Here is a 26,774-nt window from a genome sequence, read left to right as displayed (position 1 = left end):
TTGCATTTAAGGAATCGCAAAATGCAATTCCTTAAATGCAATCGCACTTTGAGAACTCGCTATTAATTACGAATTCTCAAATTGCGAGGGCCTTGACCCTAATGCATCGCAAAAGCAAATTTTGCAATCATAAACGGCCGATTTTTGCGAATCGCACCGTTTGCGATTGCAAAAGGCTTTGATGCATGTGCCTGCAACTCTTTTGATCGCCTAGAAAATCTAAGACAATTTATTTCTCATCATAAAGGAGGTGCCTGAGCACTGTCTCCTCTTCCTCTGTTTGACTTTTTCTGAGTTAACTTGTCCCCTTCTAATGTTCTGAAGAAATTTGTTTTCTTCTGCTGTTCTCAGTTGTGGCTAGTTGTTAATGCTGACTGCCGTTGTTTGTCCACCCTCACTAGAAGCCACTTCTTATTACTTCGTTGTTTTTTTCTCCACAGATGTCTCCCTTCCGATACAGACCCATTTCCCTGATGTTTACTTCCTTCCTGCCATCCCATCCCACTCCTAATGTTCACAGTTACCCCTCATGTTTGGTAAGTATTAATTCTTCCAGCAGATATTCCTGTTGCAGCGGTTTGCCTGTTTTACATTTTTACGTTATTTATGTTGTCGGTCTTTCCCTTTGTTTTATCTCTCAGTAGGCTCCCCATTTTCCATATTTTTTTTCTGTTGGTTCCTGTCGTTTCCCCGTCTCCTCACTAACTTTGCCATCTGTCTTCCTTCCGCCTCCTCATGATACTTTCTTAAGTTTGGATAAGTATTGCCTCATTCTTGACTGAAGCCCCTCGGCTTCCTGTCAACCTCTCATTTTCTATCACTTACTCTCTTCTCCTTTTCTTTTTTTCTTCTCTTACTCTTGTATTTTCCTTTTTCTTTCTTTTCTTCTTCCACTTTTGAACCCTTTTCTCCCTGTTTTACTATTTCTTATTCCTCTTTTATCTTTTTCTAATGTCTACTTTTCATCTCTATCACATCCTTTCGTCATATCTATTTTTACCTCAATGTTATAACCTTGTTGACTTTAAATTTTCGCATACAGAGTTTTCTATTTTTTCCAATTTTATAATACTCATGGTATTGTCTAATGCCTTTCCCCCTTGCGATTACTGATAATGTTCGAATTATTTCTTGGAAGGGTTTACGTAATCCTGTCAAGAAGCAAAGGGTACTTACGCAACTACACAAACACAACAACACTACCCTAAACCCTATAACACTTCCCCCAGCACGACCCTAAACTACACAACCACCACAACCACTATTCACAAGTCCCTTTCCCTTACTATAGACAGTAAATAAAAAGATGCAGATGGACGATGGCTTCTTCTCCACATCTCTTAAATGGATCCCATATTTTTCTCCTTAACATTTATCGTCCCACAGGTGTTGATTCCCAGTTTTGGCAATCCATGTCACACACCCTTCACTCATGCTCTGACTCTAATCTCATAGTGGGGGGACAGCAATCAGGTCATGGACCCCTTTACAGATAGGAAATCCTCTGCTAGATATATTCCTAATGAAAATGCAAAATACCGTTGCCAGCACAATACTTTCGAGATGCTTGGTTGATGCCTGGGGGATACATAACCTCGTTTGTTTGAAATTCTCTTTTTACCCTTCCACTCATAACTACATATAGAATTGACTAAGGGGCATATTACCAAGCCCCTATCGCCACCACAATGTCACTTTTTGTGACGTTGTGGTGGCGATAGGGTCAGCGCCCTATTACCAAGGCAGCATTTAACCACATTACGTGGTTAAAGGCCACGTTAAGTGGCTTAACACTGCCTTGGTAATAGGGCTCCTTTCACGCTAAAATTAGCGTGAAAAGGGAGTGCTGTGGGTTTTGTAGTGGGCGTTCCACCGCAACACCCATTCACTTTGAAGCTAGCACCTATTATCAAGAGAGGTGATAATAGGTGGGAGCGCCGAACCTAAGACCAGAAAAATCCTGGCCTTAAGGTGGCGAAACGAGGAGAAATGTTTCATTTCTCCTCGTTTTTGCTTTTTCAACGTAATTCGTTGGAATGTATGACATAATATCGACCACAAAAATATCGCAATACAAAAATATCGCAACAAAAATATCGAGGACAATAATATCGGGATCCTATCTTCATAAAGGTAAGTACAAAAATATCGAAAAAATAATATCGTAGTACAAAAATATCGAAATTAAAAATATCGTTTTTTTAAATGTATTAATAATAATGTAAAAATAATGTTAAATACATATAATTTAACAAATATTAATAAAAACATTAAAACATAATTAAAAAATTAAAAGTAATACATATACATTTAAAATAAATTAAAAATTTAATAATTTAATGTAATTTTATTTTTTTTAATTTCATTTAATTGATTTAAATTAAATTTAAATTTATTTTATTTTTACCCTTTACGCCTGTACCCCAAAAACCCAAAACTGACCCTGAACCCTAAAAATACCCCTGTACCCCAAAAACCCAAAACTGACCCTGAACCCTAAAAATACCCCTTTACCCAAAAACTGAAAACTGACCCTGAACCCTAAAAATACCCCTTTACCCAAGAACTGAAAACTGACCCTGAACCCTAAAAATACCCCTTTACCCAAAAACTGAAAACTGACCCTGAACCCTAAAAATACCCCTTTACCCAAAAACTGAAAACTGACCCTGAACCCTAAAAATACCCCTTTACCCAAAAACTGAAAACTGACCCTGAACCCTAAAAATACCCCTTTACCCAAAAACTGAAAACTGACCCTGAACCCCAAAAATACCCCTTTACCCAAGAACTGAAAACTGACCCTGAACCCTAAAAATACCCCTTTACCCAAAAACTGAAAACTGACCCTGAACCCTAAAAATACCCCTTTACCCAAGAACTGAAAACTGACCCTGAACCCCCAAAATACCCCTTTACCCAAGAACTGAAAACTGACCCTTAACCCTAAAAATACTCCTTTACCCAAAATTAATTAACATTATTTAATTACCAATTAATTATTAATTAACAATAACAATAAAGTAAATATATTAGCACATTAGCTATAATTAATTTGATTTACTAATTAATATTAATTTTTCCCAAATAATTAATTAACAATAAAAAATTATATATATTAAAAAATTAATCTAATTAATGTAATTAACTAATTAATAATAATTAATTACCAATTAATTATTAATTAAAAATATGTACAAAATTATATTAATTAATTAACTAATTAATATTAATTAATTACCAATTAATTATTATTTAAAAATATTTACAAACATATATTAATTAATTAACTAATTAATATTAATTAACTACCAATTAATTATTAATTAAAAATATTTACAAACATATATTAATTAATTATTATTAAATTACTTCCCACCCTATTCCCCTATAAACCCACAACCCACTCTAATACTAAAACGCAAAATGTTAACAAAATTACTAATTTTCAAACATACATTTCTAAACATATTTAGCAAACATATAAACAACAAAATAAAATACATAACACTAAACAACAAAATTTCGATATTACTAACATACATACCTTAATCTCAATATTCTGTCTGTCGATATTATGGCACATCGATATTCTATACCATCGATATTAAAACATCGATATTATTGTATATCGATATTTTAATTTCGATATTTTGTCTGACTACCAATTCGTTGTAAAGGCATGCGTGGTAAATGCACATGCTTTGTGAAAAAATGCGGAGTGATGGTATGCGAGGTCAATGACCTTGCGGAGTAATGGTATGCGGACTGAAAGTCCGCGGAAAAAAAGATGCGGAGTAAAGGTTGAATACTGTGCTGGCTTTTGCAGCACACATGGAAAAAGCAAAATGCCAAGGTTTGTTTATGTACAGGAAGGTGTTAAGCCAAGGAGGATATCGCCTCTCACCGCCACTTCCTAGATAATATGCCCCTATATTTTTGATCCCACACCTTCTTCCCAATTACTGCATGCTAAGATTGGATCCATTCTTATTTACGATCACGTCCCCGTCGTAATCAATCTAGATCTCCCTTCCCTACCTTCCAAATCCCGTTGTTGGCGCTGCAATAACTATCTCCTCAAAGACCCTACTTTTATTGGGCGCTTTAAATAGTTTGTCAGAATTCTTCCTTTTAAATGATAGTCCAGATATGCCCTTTCATACTATCTGGGACTCTTTTAAAGCCGCAGCCAGAGACTTTATCACGGACTATGTATCTATCAAAAAGAAACAATATTGTAAGGACTCTGCCTCCATTCTGACTTCATTCAGAAATTAGAACACGCGTAATTAAGGCTGGGGTAAATGTGGCACTAACTCACCCCTGCCAGAGTGGTCTCTGCCAACCCAGAAGGAAAAGCGTGCAACCTGGGGTGTCCACCCCAGAGTACTGCAACAAGTCAGAATGGCTAGCCCAGCACTCAACATGTCCTGAGTATACTATACTGCTCTGAAAAATGAAACAGCTCACTCAAGTCACTCTGTGTCAAAGCACTGCTTGATTGCTGTGACTCTAGAGATCTATGCACCTTATTGGAATTGACTGTATTGCCTGAAAACTTCTCAAAGTCACTAAGCTGCCATTAGAGCCCTGCATCTGGAGAAGAGGACTGTGAGATCGCCTTCTCCTTAGGTGGCCCCATTGCCGCACACCTGAGTCAACTGAGACTGGGAGGCCTGCATGCTGTTGATATTTCTGTGGACCAGAAGAGGGCCTCCATCAGAAACCAGCCACTACTGTCTTCTGGATCTTGCTGATAGACCTGCACCTGCCTGACGTGAAAGTTGAGCTGCCTGACCTAACCCTGGCCCAGCATAACTCTGGTGAGCCAGACTGTGAGCTAGACTGTAAGTGGAAGGCCTATCATGGCCCACTGCCACACAGAGGAGCAGGTGAGAGATTACATTGCTGTCCCAAGCCAGAAAGAGACTACACACTAACAAAGGGGTAAGAGCTGTACTGACAGAGGTAACTATGCCATCAGTGATATCAACAATGATGAAATTGAACATGTCATGGCAATATAATTTGTGAGGTTATAAGCAGTTTAGGACAGGGGTGCAAGTTATTATAATCTCAGTAATTTGGGTGGAATTTTAACATAAAAGGAAACCCAAGCCCTGAGCCCAACATCCTGGTGGCAGCCAATCAGATACCCCTCAACCCCACCCCCCCACACCCATGTTGATTGAATTTTTTTCTGGTCTACAGTAATCCCGCGAGAACTCTTGGGTGCCGTGCAGAGTACCGCACAAGTACTGCAGGTTTGCACACAAGACATTTATTTTCCTTATTTTCACCCCACTAGGGCTCCATAAGGGCCAAGTGCTCAGTGTATCACTACCCTGCCTCCTTGTTCCTTATTTTGTTTTTCAAAACACAGGGCACGGTGTCTGAGTCCCAGTTTCCTGAAGTGACAACTGGAATATTTCTCTTCATGTTGTGGACAATCAAATGAAATGTTTGGTCCCACAGTTACAGTTCCTGCAGGACTGAGATGGTCAATAGGGAAATGAAGCCAAATGTGTGCTGTTTTTTTAATTCGCGCTACTCCCGTTAGATCAACATTCCGGCTATCACTATCTTCTGTAACTCAATTTCTCAAAAATGGCCAAAAAGTTTTGCACTAAATCACTTTCTGAATAAGGCAATAGCTTTCTGCTAAATTTGGTGTAATTCTGTTCATCTGTTTGTTCTGTATCGCTGTCTATAATTCCAATGGGAAACTGCATGAGGATGGGTGCCACCTCCGTTAATCACAGCCACTGATTGACGGATCACTTTACAGGCAGGAGCTGAGGAGGATGAACTTTATTATTGGAAAGTTTGATGAAGATTTCTCAAATCTAAGAATAGTGGACAGATTTCAACAATTAGCTTGTAAAACTCTGATGAAGGATGCAGAGGGATTTGAAATATGCTCTGTTGATTGAGCAGGTTGCTTCTGATTCGTGGTAGCTTGTTAAGAGTAGAAGCATTGCTTCTTGAATCACAGAAAATGAAGATGAATTTTGTAATAAATCAACTGAAAACAACTTTTGTTTACATTTGCTTGTTGTGCGAGTTACCTTTTAAAGTGAAAAGATGTATCAACTTTTCTCACGATACATGCCATGACATAGAATATATTGACACTTCACTAAACAGCCATTATTAGTAGTTTAAATCTGATAACTGGGTGGTATCACTATGATGCGGAGTGTCTTAAATAATCTGTGAAACTGCACTGTCTCTCTCATTTTTCAAAGTCCTGAGGTTCTTGTAAGGGAGTACACATGAGGCAGGGTGCTGTTGGAGATTATCCTATTTATTGGAGATCCTCATACAACAACGTCCTATCCACAGGGCAACCTAGAGATAACTGACTCTCAGGATCAAGGTTCAAAGACATTTTATTTGGATAATGTCGTATCCATAAAAGCACAGCAACACAGCAGGTTAAAAGTTTACAAATAAAAGAGTCACAGTAAAATCCATTAGCTTCATACAGTATACAATAATCTTTCGAATTCGTACAAAAATACATGAATAAATAATATAAAAACTCAGCAATTGCACATCATTTGACGTGCTCGAAACAGCAATTCTCAGAAAAGTGCCTGTGCGAAAAGCCAGTTCTTCTCCATACAGGGAAAGTAACCTCAGGTAAGCGTTTTCCAGACTAATGGGCGTAAACTTTTTAAAATACGGGGTTAAAAACCACTTAATATACTTTAAATAGTATTTACAGAAAAACAAAAAATGTAAGATAGATTGGCAACTCTGTCCATCACAAGGGCAAGATAGGTGGTCAAGGCCAGAGTGGTGACCAAGGGAAAAACCAAACAAATTTGATAGTGCCTGCCCTTAGGCGATATAAGAGGCTCCTCTCCCAATGGCTCATAGACCAGGTAAGCTAGTTAGCCAACGGATGCACAGGATGTTCAATGGGCAGGTAGCTATGGACAAGGGAATTTTTTAGATTCCATTTCAATCCTTTCCACTCTATATAACGAATTGAGGGCACTCCTGAGCTCATTTTTATTCATAATCACTGCTGATCTGGAATTTAGGAAGATACTTCCCTTGTTACCCCTACATAGGCTCTAATACACCCCTGCTAGCCAAGGGATGTCCTTCCCTTTCTCACATCCAATGCAATCACTAATGATCTCTCTCCTTAGGGATGCAGCCGGGTTTTTCCAAACTGATAACCAAAAGAGGGCAGGGCGGGCCTTAATGAAATCTTCTATAAAATTTAGGTTGAGTTCCCTATGGCAAACATATTGGGGTGTGGAGATTGGGACGCCTAGTGGCTTCCTGCAAAATCTGTTCTCTTCATGTTGGATACAGGGACTCTTGGCAATGCCCCAAACCTCATCGCCATACGAGGCTGTTGGCACGCATTGTGCTTTAAAAAAAATTAAAATAGCTAAAATGGCACTTGATCTCTTTGGGCGTGGAAGACTGTGAATTGAGTTGGTGGCTTTTGAGAACTTGCTCTTGTAATGAGCCATGTGCTCAGCCCAGGAGCCGTTCGCAGCAAAGACCAACCCAAGATAAGGAAAGTTGCTAGTGCTCATCAAAATCTGTATGCCCACAGATATAAAACTAAGTTGCAGTTTCCTGGGACCACACAACATTATAAAAGACTTTTTAAAGTTTGTACATAGGCCCACGCTATCCATGTGGTTGACAAAACCCTGCACTAAGGTGCGTAAGGAATTCGGAGTGTGGCCCATAAGGACCGCGTCATCTGCATAGAGTAGTACGGGGAGTGTTTTCCCATTGATTTTTGGGACGTCTTGGGTCAAAGATTTTAATGTTTTATCCAGTCCATTAATGTAGATGATAAAAAGGAGGGGGGCTAGCACACAGCCGTCTGACCCCCCTTCCTACATTAATAGGTTCGTTGACCTCACCCCCACTACCAATCCTGACCCGAGCTTTAAGTCTTTGTGTAGGTGTGCCAAGAAATGCACCAAGGGTAGTCCAATCCATAGGCCAAGATGATAGATCAGATCTTTGACCTATTAACAAGGTCGAAAGCAGAGGTAAAATCCATGAAGGCCGAATAGATTGGCGAAGCCCGCACAATAGTGTATTTGCACATAATGAAGGCATTGTTCGTTGGTGCCAACCTTGCTTCGAAAACCCAATTGACAGGGCTCTAAAATACAGCTTTCCTCAGACCACACAAGTATCTTGTTCTATAGGACTCTGCCCAAGATTTTTAAAGGATTGTCAATTAAGGAGATGGGCCTACAACAGTTGGGTTGGGAACTATCCCCCTTTTTGGAAATCAAGACAATGATGCTTGTAGACCAGGAACTGGCTAACCGGGCGTGCATTAAATTGTTAAAAACATTTAAAAGTCTGGTTTGCATTTAAAAAGGTCAATAGGTAGCCCATGTGGGCCGGGAGCTTTGTTGCCGACACTCTGCTGGATCGCTTCTTCCACCTCAGACAGGGTTATCTGTATTCTAGTTAGTGGCCCAGGCTTGAAGTAGTCTGCCTCTTGTGCGGGAGCAGCATACATTTTTGTGAAGTGGTTTTCCCATGACTCACTCGCAATGGTGCAGCTAATGGGAGTAAGAAGCTGCCCCATGGATCACAGGTCCCTCACGGCTGACCAAAATGTATCATCCTTTTTAGGTCGAGCTGGCGTTGGAGCGCGAAGCGCTCCCGCCAGCGAGACTATAGTCACCTTCCTCCCTGTCAAGGGAGTAACAGCTGTGAACGAGCCCGATACAGACCTGGGTACGAGCCGACCCAGGTCTGTGAACGCGCTTCAAGGTTGAGCAGCTTGTGCACGTTTGTTGGACGTCAGGCGCTGCAAGCCCGCCAGACCAATTATCCCAGCATGAAACTCTACTTCCTGAGGCGCCACAAGAACAATTATCCCAGCAGGAGTCTCCACTTCCTCAGGCACCGCAACAATTATCACAGCATGAGACCCACTTATCACAGCATGTCAACAGGCGCCCCAGGCTGCTGGAGCACTCAACTATAATTAATGTGCAGTTGAGTGCTCCAGCAGCGTGGGGCGGCTCTCTGCATGCTGTGATAATGATCACTTTGGGGCCTCATGCTGTGATAATTAGGGCGGCATGCTCTATTTGCAGCACTGAACATTTTCAAAGAAGGCGAAGCAGTGACATTCATTGGAGACACTCACCCTCACGCCCTCACCCCCTCACCCCTCACACACCTCCTCACCCTCACACACCTCCTCACCCTCACACCCTCACCTTCACACCCCCTCACACAAACCCTCACATACCCTTACCAGCACCGCAAAACACAACACAACACAGCACAGCAAAACACAACACAGCACAGCAAAACACAACACAGCACAGCACAGCACAGCACAGCAAAACACAACACAGCACAGCAAAGCACAGCACAGCAAAACACAGCACAGCAAAACACAACACAGCACAGCAAAACACAACACAGCACAGCACAACACAGCACAGCACAGCAAAACACAGCACAGCACAACACAGCACAACACAGCAAAACACAGCACAGCACAGCAAAACACAACACAGCACAGCAAAACACAACACAGCACAGCAAAACACAGCACAGCAAAACACAACACAACACAGCACAGCACAGCAAAGCAAAACACAGCACAGCAAAGCAAAACACAACACAGCACAGCAAAACACAACACAGCACAGCACAGCAAAACACAACACAGCACAGCAAAGCACAGCAAAACACAGCACAGCACAACACAACACAGCACAGCAAAACACAACACAGCACAGCAAAACACAGCACAGGACAGCACAGCACAGCAAAACACAGCAAAGCACAGCACAGCAAAACACAGCACAGCACAGCAAAACACAGCACAGCACAGCAAAACACAGCACAACACAACACAGCACAGCACAGCACAGCACAACACAGCACAGCACAGCAAAACACAGCACAGGACAGCACAGCACAGCAAAACACAGCACAGCACAGCAAAGCACAGCACAGCAAAACACAGCACAGCACAACACAACACAGCACAACACAACACAACACAGCACAACACAACACAGCACAGCAAAACACAGCACAGCACAGCAAAACACAGCACAGCAAAACACAGCACAGCAAAACACAGCACAGCAAAGCACAGCACAGCAAAACACAGCACAGCAAAACACAGCACAGCAAAACACAACACAGCACAGCACAGCAAAACACAGCACAGCAAAACACAGCACAGCAAAACACAGCACAACACAGCACAGCACAGCAAAACATAGCACAGCACAGCAAAACACAGCAAAACACAGCACAGCAAAGCAAAGCACAGCAAAACACAGCACAGCAAAGCAAAGCACAGCAAAACACAGCACAGCAAAACACAGCACAGCACAGCACGGCAAAACACAGCACAGCACAGCAAAGCACAGCACAGCACAGCACAGCGCAGCAAAACACAGCACAGCACAGCAAAACACAGCACAGCAAAACACAGCATAGCACAGCAAAACACAGCACAGCAAAACACAGCACAGCAAAGCACAGCGCAGCAAACACAGCACAGCACAGCAAAGCACAGCACAGCAAAACACAGCACAGCAAAACACAGCACAGCAAAACACAGCACAGCAAAACACAGCACAGCACAACACAGCACAGCAAAACACAGCACAGCAAAACACAGCACAGCAAAACACAGCACAGCAAAGCACAGCGCAGCAAAGCACAGCGCAGCAAAACACAGCACAGCACAGCAAAACACAGCACAGCAAAACACAGCACAGCAAAGCACAGCACAGCAAAACACAGCACAGCAAAACACAGCACAGCAAAACACAGCACAGAAAAACACAGCACAGCAAAACACAGCACAGCAAAACACAGCACAGCACAGCACAGCAAAACACAGCAAAACACAGCACAGCAAAACACAGCACAGCACAGCAAAACACAGCACAGCACAGCAAAGCACAGCACAGCAAAACACAGCACAGCAAAACACAGCACAGCAAAACACAGCACAGCAAAGCACAGCACAGCAAAACACAGCACAGCACAGCAAAACACAGCACAGCAAAACACAGCACAGTACAGCAAAGAACAGCACAGCACAGCAAAACACAGCACAGCACAGCAAAACACAGCACAGCACAGCACAGCAAAACACAGCACAGCACAACACAGCAAAGCACAGCACAGCAAAACACAGCACAGCAAAACACAGCACAGCAAAACACAGCACAGCACAGCAAAACACAGCACAGCAAAACACAGCACAGCAAAACACAGCACAGCAAAACACAGCACAGCAAAACACAGCACAGCACAGCAAAACACAGCACAGCAAAACACAGCACAGCACAGCAAAACACAGCACAGCACAGCAAAACACAGCACAGCAAAACACAGCACAGCACAGCAAAACACAGCACAGCAAAGCACAGCAAAGCACAGCAAAACAAAACACAGCACAGCAAAACAAAACACAGCACAGCAAAGCACAGCAAAACAAAACACAGCACAGCAAAGCACAGCACAGCAAAACAAAACACAGCACAGCGCAACCAAGCACAGCGCAACCAAGCACAGCGCAACCAAGCACAGCGCAACCAAGCACAGCGCAACCAAGCACAGCGTAACCAAGCACAGCGTAACCAAGCACAGCGTAACCAAGCACAGCGTAACCAAGCACAGCGTAACCAAGCACAGCGTAACCAAGCACAGCGTAACCAAGCACAGCGTAACCAAGCACAGCGTAACCAAGCACAGCGTAACCAAGCACAGCGTAACCAAGCACAGCGTAACCAAGCACAGCGTAACCAAGCACAGCGTAACCAAGCACAGCGTAACCAAGCATAGCGTAACCAAGCATAGCGTAATAAAGCACAACAAAACATAGCATAACAAAAAATAGCATAACAAAACATAGCATAGCATAACAAAACATAGCATAGCATAACAAAACACAGCATAGCATAACAAAACAAAACATAGCCTAACAAAACATGGCATAACAAAACATGGCATAACGAAACATGGCATAACAAAACATGGCATAGCAAAACATATAATAGCATATCAAAACATAGCATATCAAACACAACAAAACATAGCATAGCAAAACAAAGCATAGCAAAACATAGCATAGCATAACAAAGCATAACAAAGCATAGCATAACAAAACATAGCATAGCATAACAAAACATAGCATAACAAAACATAGCATAACAAAACATAGCATAACAAAACATAGCATAGCAAAACAAAGCATAGCATAGCAAAACACAACACAACACAACATAGCATAGCATAACAAAGCATAGCATAACAAACACAACAACGCATTGCATAGCATAACAAAACAAAGCATAGGATAGCAAAAAAGCATAACATGACAAAACAAAGCATAGAATAGCAAAACAAAACATTGCATAGCATAACAAAACATAGCATAACATAACAAAACATAGCATAGCATAACAAAACAAAACAAATCATAGCCTAGCAAAACATAGCATACCAAACACAACAAAACATAGCATAACAAAACATAGAAAAACAAAGCATAATACACACAACCACACACACACAACCACACACACACAACCACGCACACATAACCACAACCACACACACAACCACAACCACACACAACCACACACACAACTATCTATCTATCTATCGCCCTCACTCTATCTGTCTATCGATCTATCGCCCTCACTCTATCTGTCTATCGATCTATCGCCCTCACTCTGTCTATCTATCGCCCTCACTCTATCTATCGGCCTCAGTCTATCTATCTAATCGCCCTCACTCTATCTGTCTATCTATCGCCCTCACTCTATCTATCTATCGCCTTCACTCTATCTTATCGCCTTCACTCTATCGCCCTCACTCTATCGCCCTCACTCTATCTATCGCCCTCACTCTAACTATCGCCCTCACTCTATCTATCGCCCTCACTCTATCTATCGCCCTCACTCTATCTATCAATTTATCTATCGCCCTCACTCTATCTATCAATCAATCTATCTATCGCCCTCACTCTATCTATCTATTTATCGCCCTCACGCTATCTATCTATCGCCCTCACTCTATCTATCTATCGCCAGCACTCTATCTGTCTAGCTATCTATCGCCCTCACTCCTATCTATCTATCTATCTATCTCGCTCACTCAATCTCTCTATCGCCCTCTATCTATCGCCCTCCCTCTATCTATCTATCGCCCTCACTCTATCTATCTATCCCACTCACTCTATCTATCGCATCACCACAGCATCACTAAGGGGCACAACAACATCACTATGCGCTACCACAGGATCATTGAATACCACAGCATCACTAGTCGCCACCACAACATCTCTCAGCCCCACCACAGCATCAATCTGTGCAACCATTTACCAACAACTGGGTCAAATATGATCTCTCAATGTTTCAAGCTTTATTACAAATGTCACAAAAAGAGGTTAGTATTTCACTTCTGTTCTTGGATTTTCGTCACAATAAAATACACTGAACATATTCTTCACAAAAGTTATTTACAAAAGTTTAAGCTATTGCCATTATAAATTACAATAACTTTTATTTAAGTATTAATTATTAAAAAAATTCAAAGCCATTGTTATTTGTAATATCAATACATCTAAGTCACGTGAATACAACACATATTGCATTACAAATGCTATAGGTGTCACAAGTTATAACTATTGGCATTGTAAATGACAAAGCTATTATTTTTGCTATTTTCAAAACCAACACATATATAAAAAATGTGTCATTTAAAATACCAATAGCTCAAACTTTCCTAATGCGAGACCTTATGCATTGCAAATGCTTGTTTGTGTTTGGAGCTATTGCTAGTGCCTCCCAGCGTTTTTTTCAGGATTTCCCTTTTCCGATTAGAAATCGCGGTTTTGTTCCTCAGCCTAGCCAGTTTCACTTCGAGGTTGCTCCTAGGATTACATGATAGGGCTCTGCGCAATTTTCTATTTGCCTCAGAGCACTCATGATCGAACCATCTGGGACCTAGTTTCACTGTGGAAATTGGTTTAGACAGAAGAGTTTTGAGGCAGAGTTTGTTAAAATCAAGAACAGCCTCAGGGAATAGATCTTGGGCTGATAAACATGAATTTATGAGAAGCATATTATCCATTACCATTGTCTGAAACAGGTTGTTATTATCAATACACCTCCATTCCAGTCTCAAATTGTCGGTCGAGGGCGTTAAGTTCCTGGCCCAACATTCAGAGGTAAACATGGGCTGGGGGGCTAGTCTCAAAAGTGTTTTAATTGGGTTGTGGTCCCCTTGACTCATAGCAATAACTTCTGCTTCCATTAGATGGTCTGCAAGGGGAGGAGAAATAAAAACAAAACCTGTGGTGGAGGCACATCCCCTTCCTCAGAATGTTGGCACAGAATGATTATTAGCATATGTTATGCCCACAAAATCCATAGCGTTGGTGAGGTTATGCATGCTCAAAAACATAGCCAATTCTGCACCCCTGATACAGGTAGATCTTGAGTTAAAAGCCCCTGAGCTATATGTAGTCTTTATTAATTTCGCATTGAAGTCGCCACCAAAGAGGATACCAATAGTTTTAGCTGATTCTTGCTGGCAACCAAGATTAGAAATAAAATTAAAAAGCTTAATGAAATTCTCATTAGGGATGGAGTTGAAATCATTATTGTAAATGTTAGACCTGGCACTATTGGCATGGGTCTCCCTTCCATTTTTCACTTTTGTCTCCTCTGTGTTTGCTGGTGCTCGATGCTCTGGGCGCTGTGCCACTGCCATTCAGTGCCACAGCGCAAATGCTCCCTATTGTAAATTAACTGTATTCACTGGTATAATCCTAATTGACCTAAGGACCATGATAGGAAAGTCGAATTTAATATGCCTCAGCTCCAAATATTAAAGTGCATCTTTTAGTGACGATTATTTTTATATTCTGTGTTTCAAACTACCACTTTTGGGAAGTAGGTGTTTTCTTGCCTAAGCCTTCCCTTCTGCTCTGCCATTATGTGTATTTGCTGTCTGGTTTTGGAGGGTCAGGGCAGGCTGGGACCGACCTGGACTGAACAGAGAGATCTGCAGTTGGACTATGGGAGGGGTGTCACTTTGATCTGAGCAGGGCTGTACCTGACAAGGTGAATGATGGCTCCACCTCCTACTGTGCGACTGATGGCAGACCCCACCTCTCCCTAAAAGGCATGATGCAGCTTCGTAAATAAAAGTACTGCCCCAGAGGAATTTTTTCAATTTCTTGATGGCCCAGAAGATACACAGTACCTCTCTCGATCACAGAGTATCGTAGCTCCTGACCAACAAGTGTTTGTGAAAGAAACGTGACGGTTACTTCTTTACCATTTTTTACTTGTTTAAGGACGACAGCGCCCAACATCTTTGAACTGGCGTCGGTAACTAGAATCAAACTTGAAGTGTCAAAGCTCTGAAGAGAGGGAAAATGACTTAGAGTCTTTTTGATATCCTCAAATTTCAATTAGCACTGGGAAGATGAAGAAAACTTCACAACCTTCTTTAGGAGGGACCATAATGTGAAGGTGCGACCAGCAAACTGAGCAGCAAATTTATTATAGTACTCAGCCATCCCTAAAAATGTGAGAATTTCGTCTCTGGATTGTGGGATAGGAAGCTCCTCAATGGTCATCACCAGACGATCTCTAGGTCTAACTCCTCCCTCAGTCAGTCTGTGGCCCAGGCATCGATCTCCGAGAGATTAAACATGAATTTATTCTCGCACAAGGTTAAACCCCTCGCACTGAACCTCTCAAGGACGATCTTAAGCCTTTCATCATGTTCCTGTTGAGCTGAGCTATGAACCAAGACGTCGTCCCGATAAATCTTAACCCCCTACACACTATCCACCACGTCTTCCATGACTCTTTGAAAATCGGAGGCTGCGGAATTCAAGCCAAAAGGAAGACATGTGAACTTGAAAGTTCCGAAAGGTGTTATAAAGGCCGTCATGTTCATGGACTCATCATCAATCTTGACCTGATGATAGGCCACCTTGAGGTCTAGAGTGGAGAACACTGAAACATCTTTTAACTGTGCCAGCGTCTCTGAGATGTTGGGAAGCGGGTACCTGTCCGAGATAACTGCCTGGTTGAGGGCACGGAGGTCGACATACAATCTCAATTCTCCAAAGGCCTTGCGTGCTAGAACGACCGGAGCCAAACACTCACTGGCCTCTGTCTCAACAATGAATCCTTCTTTCTTTAATTTTCAATGGTATACTGCGCACTTTACACATCACTGGAATAGCATCAGGTTTGAGTGTGATACTGTGCGTGTACCCTGAGAGGCATCCTAACCTCTCGCTAAAAACGCTTTTAAATTCGTAACGCCAATCACATCTTTTGTTAATTTCTACTACATTAATTGACACAACATACAAATGAGCTGAGTGTGAAGTGATATCTCTGAGAATGATTGAAGGATCAATACCGGGAACCAGCTAGACCCCTAGATCAGGCTGATGGAACTAGCTGATAATGCTGTCACCTCTGCAAGAGACAAATCTTCCCTGCTGTTAGTCTTCTCTTATATTCAATGTTGCCCATAAAGTATCCAAACAACTTAATGGGTCGACCACCATAAGCTAGTGGCCTAATGTCGGGTTTGTAGACTTTCACCTTCCCATTCAATCCCCTGTCAAAGAACACCTTTGGGATAAGTGAAATCTTTGCTCCCGAGTAAAAAAGCATTCTGATTTTACAATCATTTACTTGTACCTCATCTACAGGGCCTTTACTCTTGTTCTCTCCATTTTGTAACAAAATTTACCCACAGTGCAATTCAACGTAATCAGAATCATTCTCATCCTCTAGAGAAACTTCTTTGACACGTCTGTCCATTTTGTTTGTTGGAGCTCTACAAGCTTAAGCAATGTGCCCAATTTTCCCACAATTGCTACACTTAGATTTGAGGACAGGACATGACTTGTCATTAGCAAGGTGACCAAACATGTCGCAACGAAAACATGTCACATTGGAGCTCCCGTTGGGTTTGAATGAAGAGGAATGTGCTGGTTCATGCCTTTTCAATGTTGTGAATGAAGATGAATGTGCTGGTTCACGCTGTTTCAAAGCAGGTTTCAAAGAGCTTTTTGTCACATTGTGTACTTTTTCTTCCAAATTTACGTTTTCCTTCTTGATGACCTCAACTCGGTTGAGAGAGTGTTCTATTATCTTAGCTATGGATACCACTTCATCTAATTTTGGGTCATCTTTTTGCCATAGTTCATCTTTGATTGTTTTCAACATTGCAACCCAACAAACTGATCAAAAATGTGCTCTTCAAGTGACCCATCAAACTTGCAGGTGGCACCCAATTTACGGAGAGCAGTAATGTATGCCTCAACAGATTCCTCAGGTTTCTGTGTTCGCCTTCCAAAATGATACCGCTCCAGGATAGTGCTGACCTTCGGAAGGTAGTGTTTAGACTTCCTGCCAGCCCCCTTCCCAAATCTTTAAAAGAACTTGCACAGGAAGAGTACCTCTCTCTGGGGTGTGGTCTGCTGAGGCAGAGGGTGCTGGAGCCTGGTGCAATGGGCAGTTGGAAGGAGAAACCTCCTGGCTGTCCCAGGATCCTGAACAGTGCCAGGAGAAGAGTTGAGGACCAGTGCGCAGAAGCATGGGCCTCTGCGCAAGGAGGAGAGAGACCCAGGAAGAATTCCAGGCGAAAGGCTGGCACAGGGAGCCAGTGAAGACTGCTCCCTGCCGAGACCACCCTCTTGGAGGCAAGGAGGGTAAAGGAGAGTGCTCCCAGTGGCTGGGGAGAGCCACCAGGAGCAAGAGGACAGAATGGAGCCGATCAGGTGCCTGGGGGCCGAGATACACCCCCCAGAAGGTAGGCGAACCTTGACCTCTGCCAGGACCGACAACGCAGCGCTTGGGGCTTCGCCGCCAGTCCAAAACGAGCCTCCAGGGTGGGTCAGGTCCAGGGGGCTGCCCCCACCAGAAGATAAGCCGGGGAGCGCCGTTGCGCTCCCTGTGAAGCTGCCCACAAGGGGTGCCAGGAGCCCACCCTAGCCCCCGACAAGACTGGGAGGAGGGGAGCGCCATCACACCCCCCTCTTTGGGACAAATCCAGCCGGGGAGCGCCGTCGCACCCCCGCGAAGAATTACCCAGGGGCCTGGGAACCCAACTCCGGGCCCCGTCACCCGGAAATAAAACCAGGGAGCTCAGTTGCCTACAGGGTGCCAGGAGCCCACCCTGGCCCACGATGAGAAGATGGAAGCCGGGGAGCACCATCACGGTCCCCGTGAAGAAATGTCCAAGGGGCCCAGGACCCCATCTCCGGGCCCCTGACGTGTGGAGGGAGGACCGGGGAGTGCCATTGCACTCTCCCGCAGCTGTCAGGAGGAGGGGGAGTGCCGTCGCACTCTTGCGGCCAGTGCAAGCTTCTGTGTCTGACCAAATCTGCAGTGATGACTCCCGCGGCAGCACATGAGGGTGCTGGCTGGACAGGGAGCCGGTAGGAGCAGCCAGGGTGGGCTCCCCAGGCAGCCCTCCAATGAGGAGAGCCTCGAGGGTCCCGGGTCGTATCGGGACCCAGGACACAAAAAGAAGAGGAGCGAGGGGCCCGGGTAGGATTGGGCCCCCGAAAAACACAGAGTGGCCGGGGGTGGGCTCCCCGAGCCTAAGCACTCACCTGGTGGTCCAGGTGGGACCGGACCCTCCAACAAGGGAAGCATCGGCAGGAGGCCAACATCGCAGCTCTCCCCAACGCAGCGGGAGAGCCGCTGTTATAATATTCACGGAGCAGGAGAGCCTCACCCCATAATGCCCTGCAGGCCTGGATCGGCATGCATGGGAAAACCGCAGTTTTTTTGTGTGTGGTGGCACCCGGAGGACGGGGTCACTACAAGGTGTATGCCAAGGTGCAGGGAGAGCTGTTGGAGAAGCGCAGTCTCCCCCAGGATGAAAATGGAAGTCCCTCCCTAAGTCTCATGGAGACTTGAAAAGAATAATCCCTCAAGGGCTCAGCCAGCATTTTAACTCTTCCTGGGCTGGAACTTTTGTTTATAGTTGGGGGTGTATTGAGAAGTGAGCCTAGGGATGAAGGGCTGAGTGGGGGATGTCTGGAGAAGGGCATCCCCTGGAGGTGTAGAGGTGTAACTGCACAAGAAATGCAATTACTAATGTTATTTCATTTAGAGGGACCGAAAGTAACATGTGTAATGTGAAGTACCTGTGTAAGGTGATGTCATAAGCAAAGTGGGGTTATGTTGCCAGACATTCCTGCTAGGATGTCTGGCTGTATATGCGTAATTCTGTGATTCATCTGTGATGCCTTTAGGGGCTGTAATTGCAATGCATTCTAATGATCCACAAATGTGAGGAGTACTGTCATTCTAAAGTGATGCCTAAACATTTATTCTTGACGCTGCGCTTAGGTGAAGAACCCAGACTGCTAGACCTTAAGATGTCAAGGTGTATACATCATGGTCAGTAGGAAATGCTCAGTCAGGGTTGTGTGTCACCAATGCAGGGTTACCTGATTTTAAGGCTTGTTGAGATAATGGGGTGGGTCGCCACTGGGAGGGTTCCAGTGTGCAGGGCCCTCGCTCCAGGTTATGTTTAACTAACTGCATTGGGGGCAAGATGATGTGCATACATGAGAGTGGTGGCACTAGACTCCCCCACCCTCCGCGGGAGTGGTAGAGATGATATGCAATGTCACAAAGTAATTCCAACAGCTTACGTATATTTGTAAATTGGTGCATAGTATTGAGTAGTGTGTGTGTTTAATAAATGTACTCTTACCCTTATAAAGCAAAGTACAGACTGGACAATGAATTATTGAGTGTTATTTTTTGCGCACCTGTAAATGGCGATTACTAGCCCACACCACCTCCCTTGAGTAAGCCTCAGACTGCTCGGCAACGCTACCCTCTGAGAGTCAGGCGCTACAATTGGGTGTTTGGTTCCCAGTGAAGGACAAATGTAGCCATATTAATTGTGCAGGCCTCACAGGTACTGCCTCGTTTTCCAACAACAACCCACTATAGGCAGGGCTAGGCCAACCAGGAAAATGTGCTATACAAATATACATAACATGCACATATGTTTGCACGGTCTCTCTGAATTGGTTCAGGTGCAGATAATGGAAGAACCTAGTCAGGTAGACTTCTGAAAAGAATGATTGTACGTATGTTAAGGAAAGTGTTTTGCCCTTGCAACAGAAGTGATATACATAGCCAGATATCTAGTTAGTTCTTCTCTTCACTTAAGGAGGTTACATAGAGATTACACAATGATCAAACACCATAATGACGGATCAGCCAGAGCTATAAAAAAAAGAAATGACCACTAAGAGGACCCTTTTTCAACAAGTCCCTGGACTGCATTTTAACAAGGAGGATATTATCATTACATTATTAATCAATAGCGCACACTTTCAAAATCAAAATACTTTACATTTGTTTCTAGTTGTCAAGTGCAGCATTTCAACTGAGTGTCACTGTTGCATCCCATAGAAAAGAAAATAGCAGCCAAGATTATGGGCTTTTAGAAGGCTACCTTATTTCGTATACTGAGGAGTTCGCTTTGCAACTAAAAGACACAAAGGTTGATCAAATGTGTACAGGCCTTAATGCTTAGTAATGGTCCAAAAAGAAGGCATAGACATGCACAAAATCTAGGGATGTATACAGGAAATAGAAGGTTATTTTACGTTTCACTGACACACACACACACTATCCTTTGCTGTTAACAAGGTGTTGAACAGCAGAGAGAGGAATGAATTGCAGAGGTACGGATAGCAATTCAGACTAGTATGTCTGCAAACCTATGCAAGATTCACAACCCTTCTTGAGTGTTTTGTACATTTCCTATTTAGTAAACTTGACTTTTGGTGTTTTTTTGTGGGTCATAGATGTCGATCCATCACTTAAAACACAGAAACCATCAAAATATTTGAGTCAAAGTTGGTTGATGACTTTACCTTGAGCATGCCCTGGTAATGGTGGTCTTTGTCTTTGAAGGAGCGTTTCATGAAGATATCGAGGGCTTCTCGCTCACACTTCCCATGCGCATCAGAGAGCTCTTGGACTGCTGCTGGCAACTTCACCAGCTTCTCCATCTGGGTCTTGTAGTGTTCCTCAGCGTCCAGCATGGCCGCCTCATTTTCACTTTTGGCCATTGATAATAGAACTGCATTCTCAATACAAGGAGCCCCTCCATTTGCAATGGTTGTCACGTAGTTATTGACCAAGATGCTGAACACTAAAAGGCAGAAGAACTAATATAAATTAAAAGCAGCTGTAACAAGTGTCATATAAAAAGTGCCATGTCAGAACTGTAGAACCCCATTAGCAGCTGCTGCACCCATTGCTTCTCAAGGGTAACATGAGAGATGAAAGAGTTGAGGCTCAATGCAGTGTGTGCATCAAGGAGCCCACTCTCCTCGTACAGAACAGCAAGGCCCCCCTTCACCTTGTATGGATACGTGCCCCCCTTACATTGTAAATGTGTGGTCAGGCCACAGGTGTGTAGGAGTGACAGAGCCTAGGTGTGCACTCCTGCAACCTGCGATTGGTCAGAATGTTCCAAGTGTCCTAAAAAGAAGAGATGTCAATTAGCAACAAGAAGATGGCCTGATGGACAACGTGGGCAGGACATCACTTCCTATGATTGGCTGGGTGGATGAAGAGGGGCACCTGGAGTCTAACTTGTGAAAGACTGATCTTGGGAGTGAGTTCAGTTGAGAGTGTGGTGCTGGAGAGCCAGAAGGAAGGCAACGGCTGCAGCCACCTCCTGGGGGTTTGTGCGGGGACCTTTGAAGGCACCTCACAGATACTGAGCAGTGCTGCATCTTGAGCATCAGGAGTGTGTTCCCACAGGAGGCCACTGGACACAGGGTACCAACTAATACATGGATGAGGCACTATATCAATGTTACTACATCAGCGTCGCACCTCCAGATGTCACCATTGCAGTGCGTGCCACTGACTAAGAGTCACTAATTTAATGTACTTAAATTAACTGTTAGGATCAGGTTTAAGTTAGTTACAGTTATCTAAATCTATTTCATATAAAGAAGATTAATAAAGGGATAGGGACACTTTTCGTATTAGGGTTGTCAATAATTATTAAAATTAATTTAATTTGAACAGCTATGTAGGTTGTTATTAGTATTCTTATTATTACTGCTACTGCTACATATAGGTGAAAACTAGTAATTTAATTCAGTTCATGTTAATTAAAGATCCTATAGTTGTAGGGTGAATATTTAATTAATTTAAATGAATGCAAAATAAACAAGGGTGGGTGTAAGGCAGATAAGGAAACAGATCATTCATTTTAAATATTCAAATAACTTAGGGGCCCATTAGGATGGCGGGGGCGATCCGCCCGCCATCCTCCCAAGAATGACCCCCACCACATTAGGATGGCTGGGAGATCCGCGTCGGACGGGAAGACCGTCTGCTGCTTTTCCACCGGTCGATTCGTTGACCGGCCGGAAAAAGGCATTTAAGGATGCATGACTTTCCATGGCGGTGACTCCGACATGGAAAGGCATGCGGTCCTTGTCTATGGTGGCCCGTTGCGGGCCCCCAGAGTGTTGAGGGGGTGAGGGGTGCACATGGAGGTAGCTATGGTACCCCCCCCTACATTGGCATGGACAAGTTGGCCGGCACCGTGCGGTGCCTGTCACCTTGTGCATGCCAATACACAACATGCATCCACATCATTGTGGCGGGCGGTGCTGCCAGCACCTCCCGCCACAATGTTGTGGATGGGGATGCCACCACCAAGGTGGCGGTGGCATCCTAATGTGCATGGCATGGGGCGTGGCCAAGATGGTGGTGTGAGCGGACGGACGACTCCGGAGCTCCCGCCGACAGCCTTTTCTAGCACCGACCTTCAGGTCGTTCTAGCATCAGTCGGCCCGTGTACGGGTGGCGGATTTGCCCGGGGTCCCTGTGGGCCGCTTTCTGGGCCGGAGTGAGCAGTTGCCGTGCCGTTTTGGGCCAGCGGCCTGCGGAGAGCCGGAGCAGCGGCTCCGCCAGTGGAGGGAGGCAGAAACGCTGAGCCGGTTAACGCAGCACCCAAGTACCGGAGCGGTGGCCTGGGCGGTCCGGAGAACGGCGGTGTGGGTGCCAGAGAACAGGTGCCAGCATTGAGGGCCCGGAAGACTGGTATCTAGTGGCCCCCGATGACAGTGGCCTGTGGTGGTGCTGAGGCGACGGTCTGGGCCGCCATCTTGTGAGGCGGCCAACCCTCTTGGCCCAGAGGTAGAGACTGAGGAGCGTGTTGGAGCCCCGGGTACCAGTGGACGGCATTGCAGCAGCGGGAAGTGGACTGCCTTGCTCGACTGCCCTGCCCGCGAGTGAAGTGACGGAGGTGGGGGCCTGAGGTACCGGAGGGAGGAGCGAGGCCGAGTGGCGTGCCTGGTGCATGTGTCTGCCCAGCCTGCTGTTGTGAAAAACTGGAGGTCGCAGCTGCGGCCTTCCCCATGCAAACAGGAGAGAGGCAGCAGCTAGAGTTGCGGGAGTAGCGGGGGAAACTCATTGACTGAGCGGAGGTGAGGGGCAGCGAGGGGCCACCATCTTGGCCCGCTGCGCAACCGGAATGCAGGCCCTGGCGAACGAGACTGCGGCTGGGGTACAGGCCCCTCTAGGGAGCTGGAGGCGGTGAGCTGGCTCGGCTTGAGTACTGACGGTGGCCTCGTGGTGCAGTAGTGGTGCCTCGACAGCCTGGCCCCACCAAATTGGAGGCTGCGGGAGAGCAGGGGAACTCCGTACCTGGATGTGACAAGCTGGAGCCGGCTGGGGGGGGATCGGACGGCCTACCTCGACCCGGGTTAGCCTGAGCGGGGTGATTTACGGACGCTCCCTGCGGACCTGGGGTAAGACTCTAGATCTGGGGGGCAGGTGCTGTGTTCCTTGGCTGGGGCGAGGTGGGATCGGCCCTCGAGTGTGACCGGCTTTATATACTTCAAGGGAAGATTCAGCTGGCTCATGGAACGCTGCGGGTGGGTCCTCTGGGCATAGCGAGTCGCAGCAACGTCCAGCGGTTCAGACTGGCCTGTGAGTGGAACTCTGAGGGGTGGCATTCGGAGGAGGCAGGGCGCCTGAGCACTGTGGTCCACTGGTTTCGAGATAACCTGCCAAGGGGAGAATATACTAGCCTTCACCATGACCTGAGAAGGCGAGCAAGCATTTCAGCTTCAGTTGCAAGAGACGATCCTTTCAACGGGTCGGCGAGAGCCGGGCAGTTTGGTTTTGGTCCACCGGTAGTCAAGAGGTCTCTTTAGGTCTGTTGGGGCGGAGTGGACCAGAGGAGCCCCCGACCTGGGAGTTGAGGTGGTGCCAGGAGTGGGCGATGTCCACCACCAGAGGACGTAGGGACAAAACGGTGAAGGACCTATTCGCCAAGGTCCAGGCGAGCCAGCAACTCAGGGCCATGGCTTCCACCTCGACGACGGCCCCCTCGGCGCAGGAAGCGGGATCTGAGCCCATCACTAAATCCTTTCTGGAGTCGCTGTTCACGTCCATACGAGAGGCTATCCACACTCTGAAGAAGGAGTTTACCGGGGAAATCAAAGAGGTCCACAGGGACGTAGATGGAATTGGCGAGCGGGTGGCCGAACTTGTGCATAAAAGTGACAGAAAGGACACGGAAATAACGTTTTTGTAACTAGAAGTTATCCGGGTACACGACCAACAGGTGGATCTTCAGACTCATATTGAGGATCTAGAGAACCGTTTCCGACGACACAATGTCAGGGTTCGGAATGTGCAGCTGACAGATTAGACGAAGGACCTGTTCCGCTTCACAAGAGAGCTTTTCAATCACATTTTGGGACGGCCACTGGAGTCGGAGCTTCGCCTTGACAGAGCACACAGGGTGGGGCCGCTGCGGGCCCTCCCAGCGCCACCGCCGGACATCTTATTCTGCGTGCAAGACTTTCGCACTAAAGAAGAGATCCTCCAGAAAGCCAGGCAGATGCATCCATTGTCCTTCCAGGGCCAGTCACCAGTCCTGTTCCAAGACTTGTCGGCTCTTACGACGCAAAAACGCAGAACTGTCACGACCCACCTGCAACAGTGCTGCATTTCTTATAGCTGGGGCCACCCGTTTCGCCTGGTGTTCAAACTGGACAATAAGCTCTATCAACTGCGATCGGTGTCAGAAGCCTGCCGTCTGCTGGGCATTGATCCACCTGCCGAGGAGGAGGAGGGGACAAACCAAACCGCTACCGAGAATGCTTTTAGGCCCCAGGGGCTGCAGCAGCGCAGACGGCGACGAGTAAAGAAACCCCCTGTGGCGGAGATTGTGGAGCGTCAGCGGGCCGCGGTGGAGGCGGTCGCTTTGGACAGGAATCCTTCCCCAACCAGCTGATTTTTATGTTCTTCCAGGGCCGACTGTTTACCTGTTATGTTTCATGGGTCATGGACGGGAGGGGGTCTGTTTGGAGTAAGTTGGATTATCCCTACTTACTCGTCTTCCAATCATCTTGGGATGATGGACATTGTGACTGAGCTTGTTGTGCTTCTTTTAGGGGCAGTTTTGAGGTGGGGAGATTGGAGGACAGTTGAGGTGTTCCAAGTCCACCAGATGTCTGTGGTCAAGACAGGTGCTCTAGCATGCGCCAACTATGGCTGTGAGATGTTCATGGCCCAATCCATTCCTCTGCGGATGGATCTCTTTTTCCTTTTCTGTTCCTGACCGACTGAATGCCTGCTACAGAGTTTAAAATCCTTTCACTAAATATGAGGGGGTTAAATAATCCGGTAAAGCGCAAGGTGGTCCTCTCACTCCGGGAGAATTCCCAAGCATACATCTGTCTCTTGCAGGAGAGGCACTTGCTACAGAGGGACTGCTATTGTCTCCGATCCCAGAAATTCCCATCACAGTTTTTCTCTTCTAATGCTACAAAGACTGCGGGGGTTGCAATTCTGGTGGCCCAGAGCTTCAAGGGTAGGGTGCTGCACAAAGGGGCCGAGATTAAGGGACGTTTGTTGACCTATAGGTTCTCCTTGGGTGCCTCCACGTTCACGATTGGGTCTGTCTGTGCTCCCAATGAGGGTCAAGAGAGATTTTTTCATTTAGCCATTACTGAAGCTTCCAATACTGCTGACCGTCATACCTTGCTGGGGGGGACCATAACTTAGTCTTCGATAACACACTGGACAGGTCATGTCAAGGCACCTCCCAATCAGGTACTCTCACTGCCGAGGGGTTGTCCTGTCTGGGTGAGTTGGGCTTAGTGGACTTGTGGCGCTGTTTTCACCCTCAAAGCCAGGAATACTCCTATTATTCCAATGCACACAAAACATATGCCCGCTTAGATTATTTCTTAGCTTCGGCTTCCATACAGGCGCTTGCGACCACGGTAGAAATTAGGACCGTATCACTATCGGATCATGCACCGGTGACAGTTGCTCTCACCCTTCCCCCTGCTGCGAGTGCGTCGCGCTGCTGGCGCCTCCGGGACACACTACTGCATCGCAAGGATGTGGTTGTGCGGATACAACGAGTTATCGATGACTACCTTCTACACAGTAGTAATGCAGATACCATGCTTGCGACGCAGTGGGCGGCACTGAAAGCTGTGGTCAGAGGCGAGTTAATAGCGGTCTTGCCGGCCGATAATGTTGAGTGCGCGCGTAAGTGGGAGGAACTCACTCAGCAGACTCGGGAGTTGGAGAAAATGCATTAAAGGACAGAGGCCCCCCGAGAGTGGAGGCAGCTTAAGGCAGCGCGGCAACAGCTATCAGCCATAGATCAGCATCGGGCAGAATTTGCAGCACTAAGAC

The 26,774-nt window shown here is 45.6% G+C and overlaps 1 protein-coding gene across 2 annotated transcripts in view; it reads right to left on the bottom strand.

The window, feature by feature from the left end:
- Positions 1 to 26,774, bottom strand: part of LOC144767991 (guanylate-binding protein 1-like) — a 164,196-nt gene that overhangs the window by 110,839 nt on the left and 26,583 nt on the right. For both annotated transcript variants that reach the window (XM_078651381.1, XM_078651380.1), the window contains exon 7: positions 20,954 to 21,234. In XM_078651381.1, the coding sequence (XP_078507507.1) occupies positions 20,954 to 21,234 (281 nt within the window). The remainder of the gene's footprint in view (positions 1 to 20,953; positions 21,235 to 26,774) is intronic.

Source organism: Lissotriton helveticus, chromosome 7 (assembly GCF_964261635.1).
Source record: "Lissotriton helveticus chromosome 7, aLisHel1.1, whole genome shotgun sequence".
In the NCBI taxonomy this organism is placed as follows: domain Eukaryota; kingdom Metazoa; phylum Chordata; class Amphibia; order Caudata; family Salamandridae; genus Lissotriton; species Lissotriton helveticus.
Note: the sequence above shows the minus strand (reverse complement) of the source record. Positions and strands in the feature narration are given on the sequence as shown.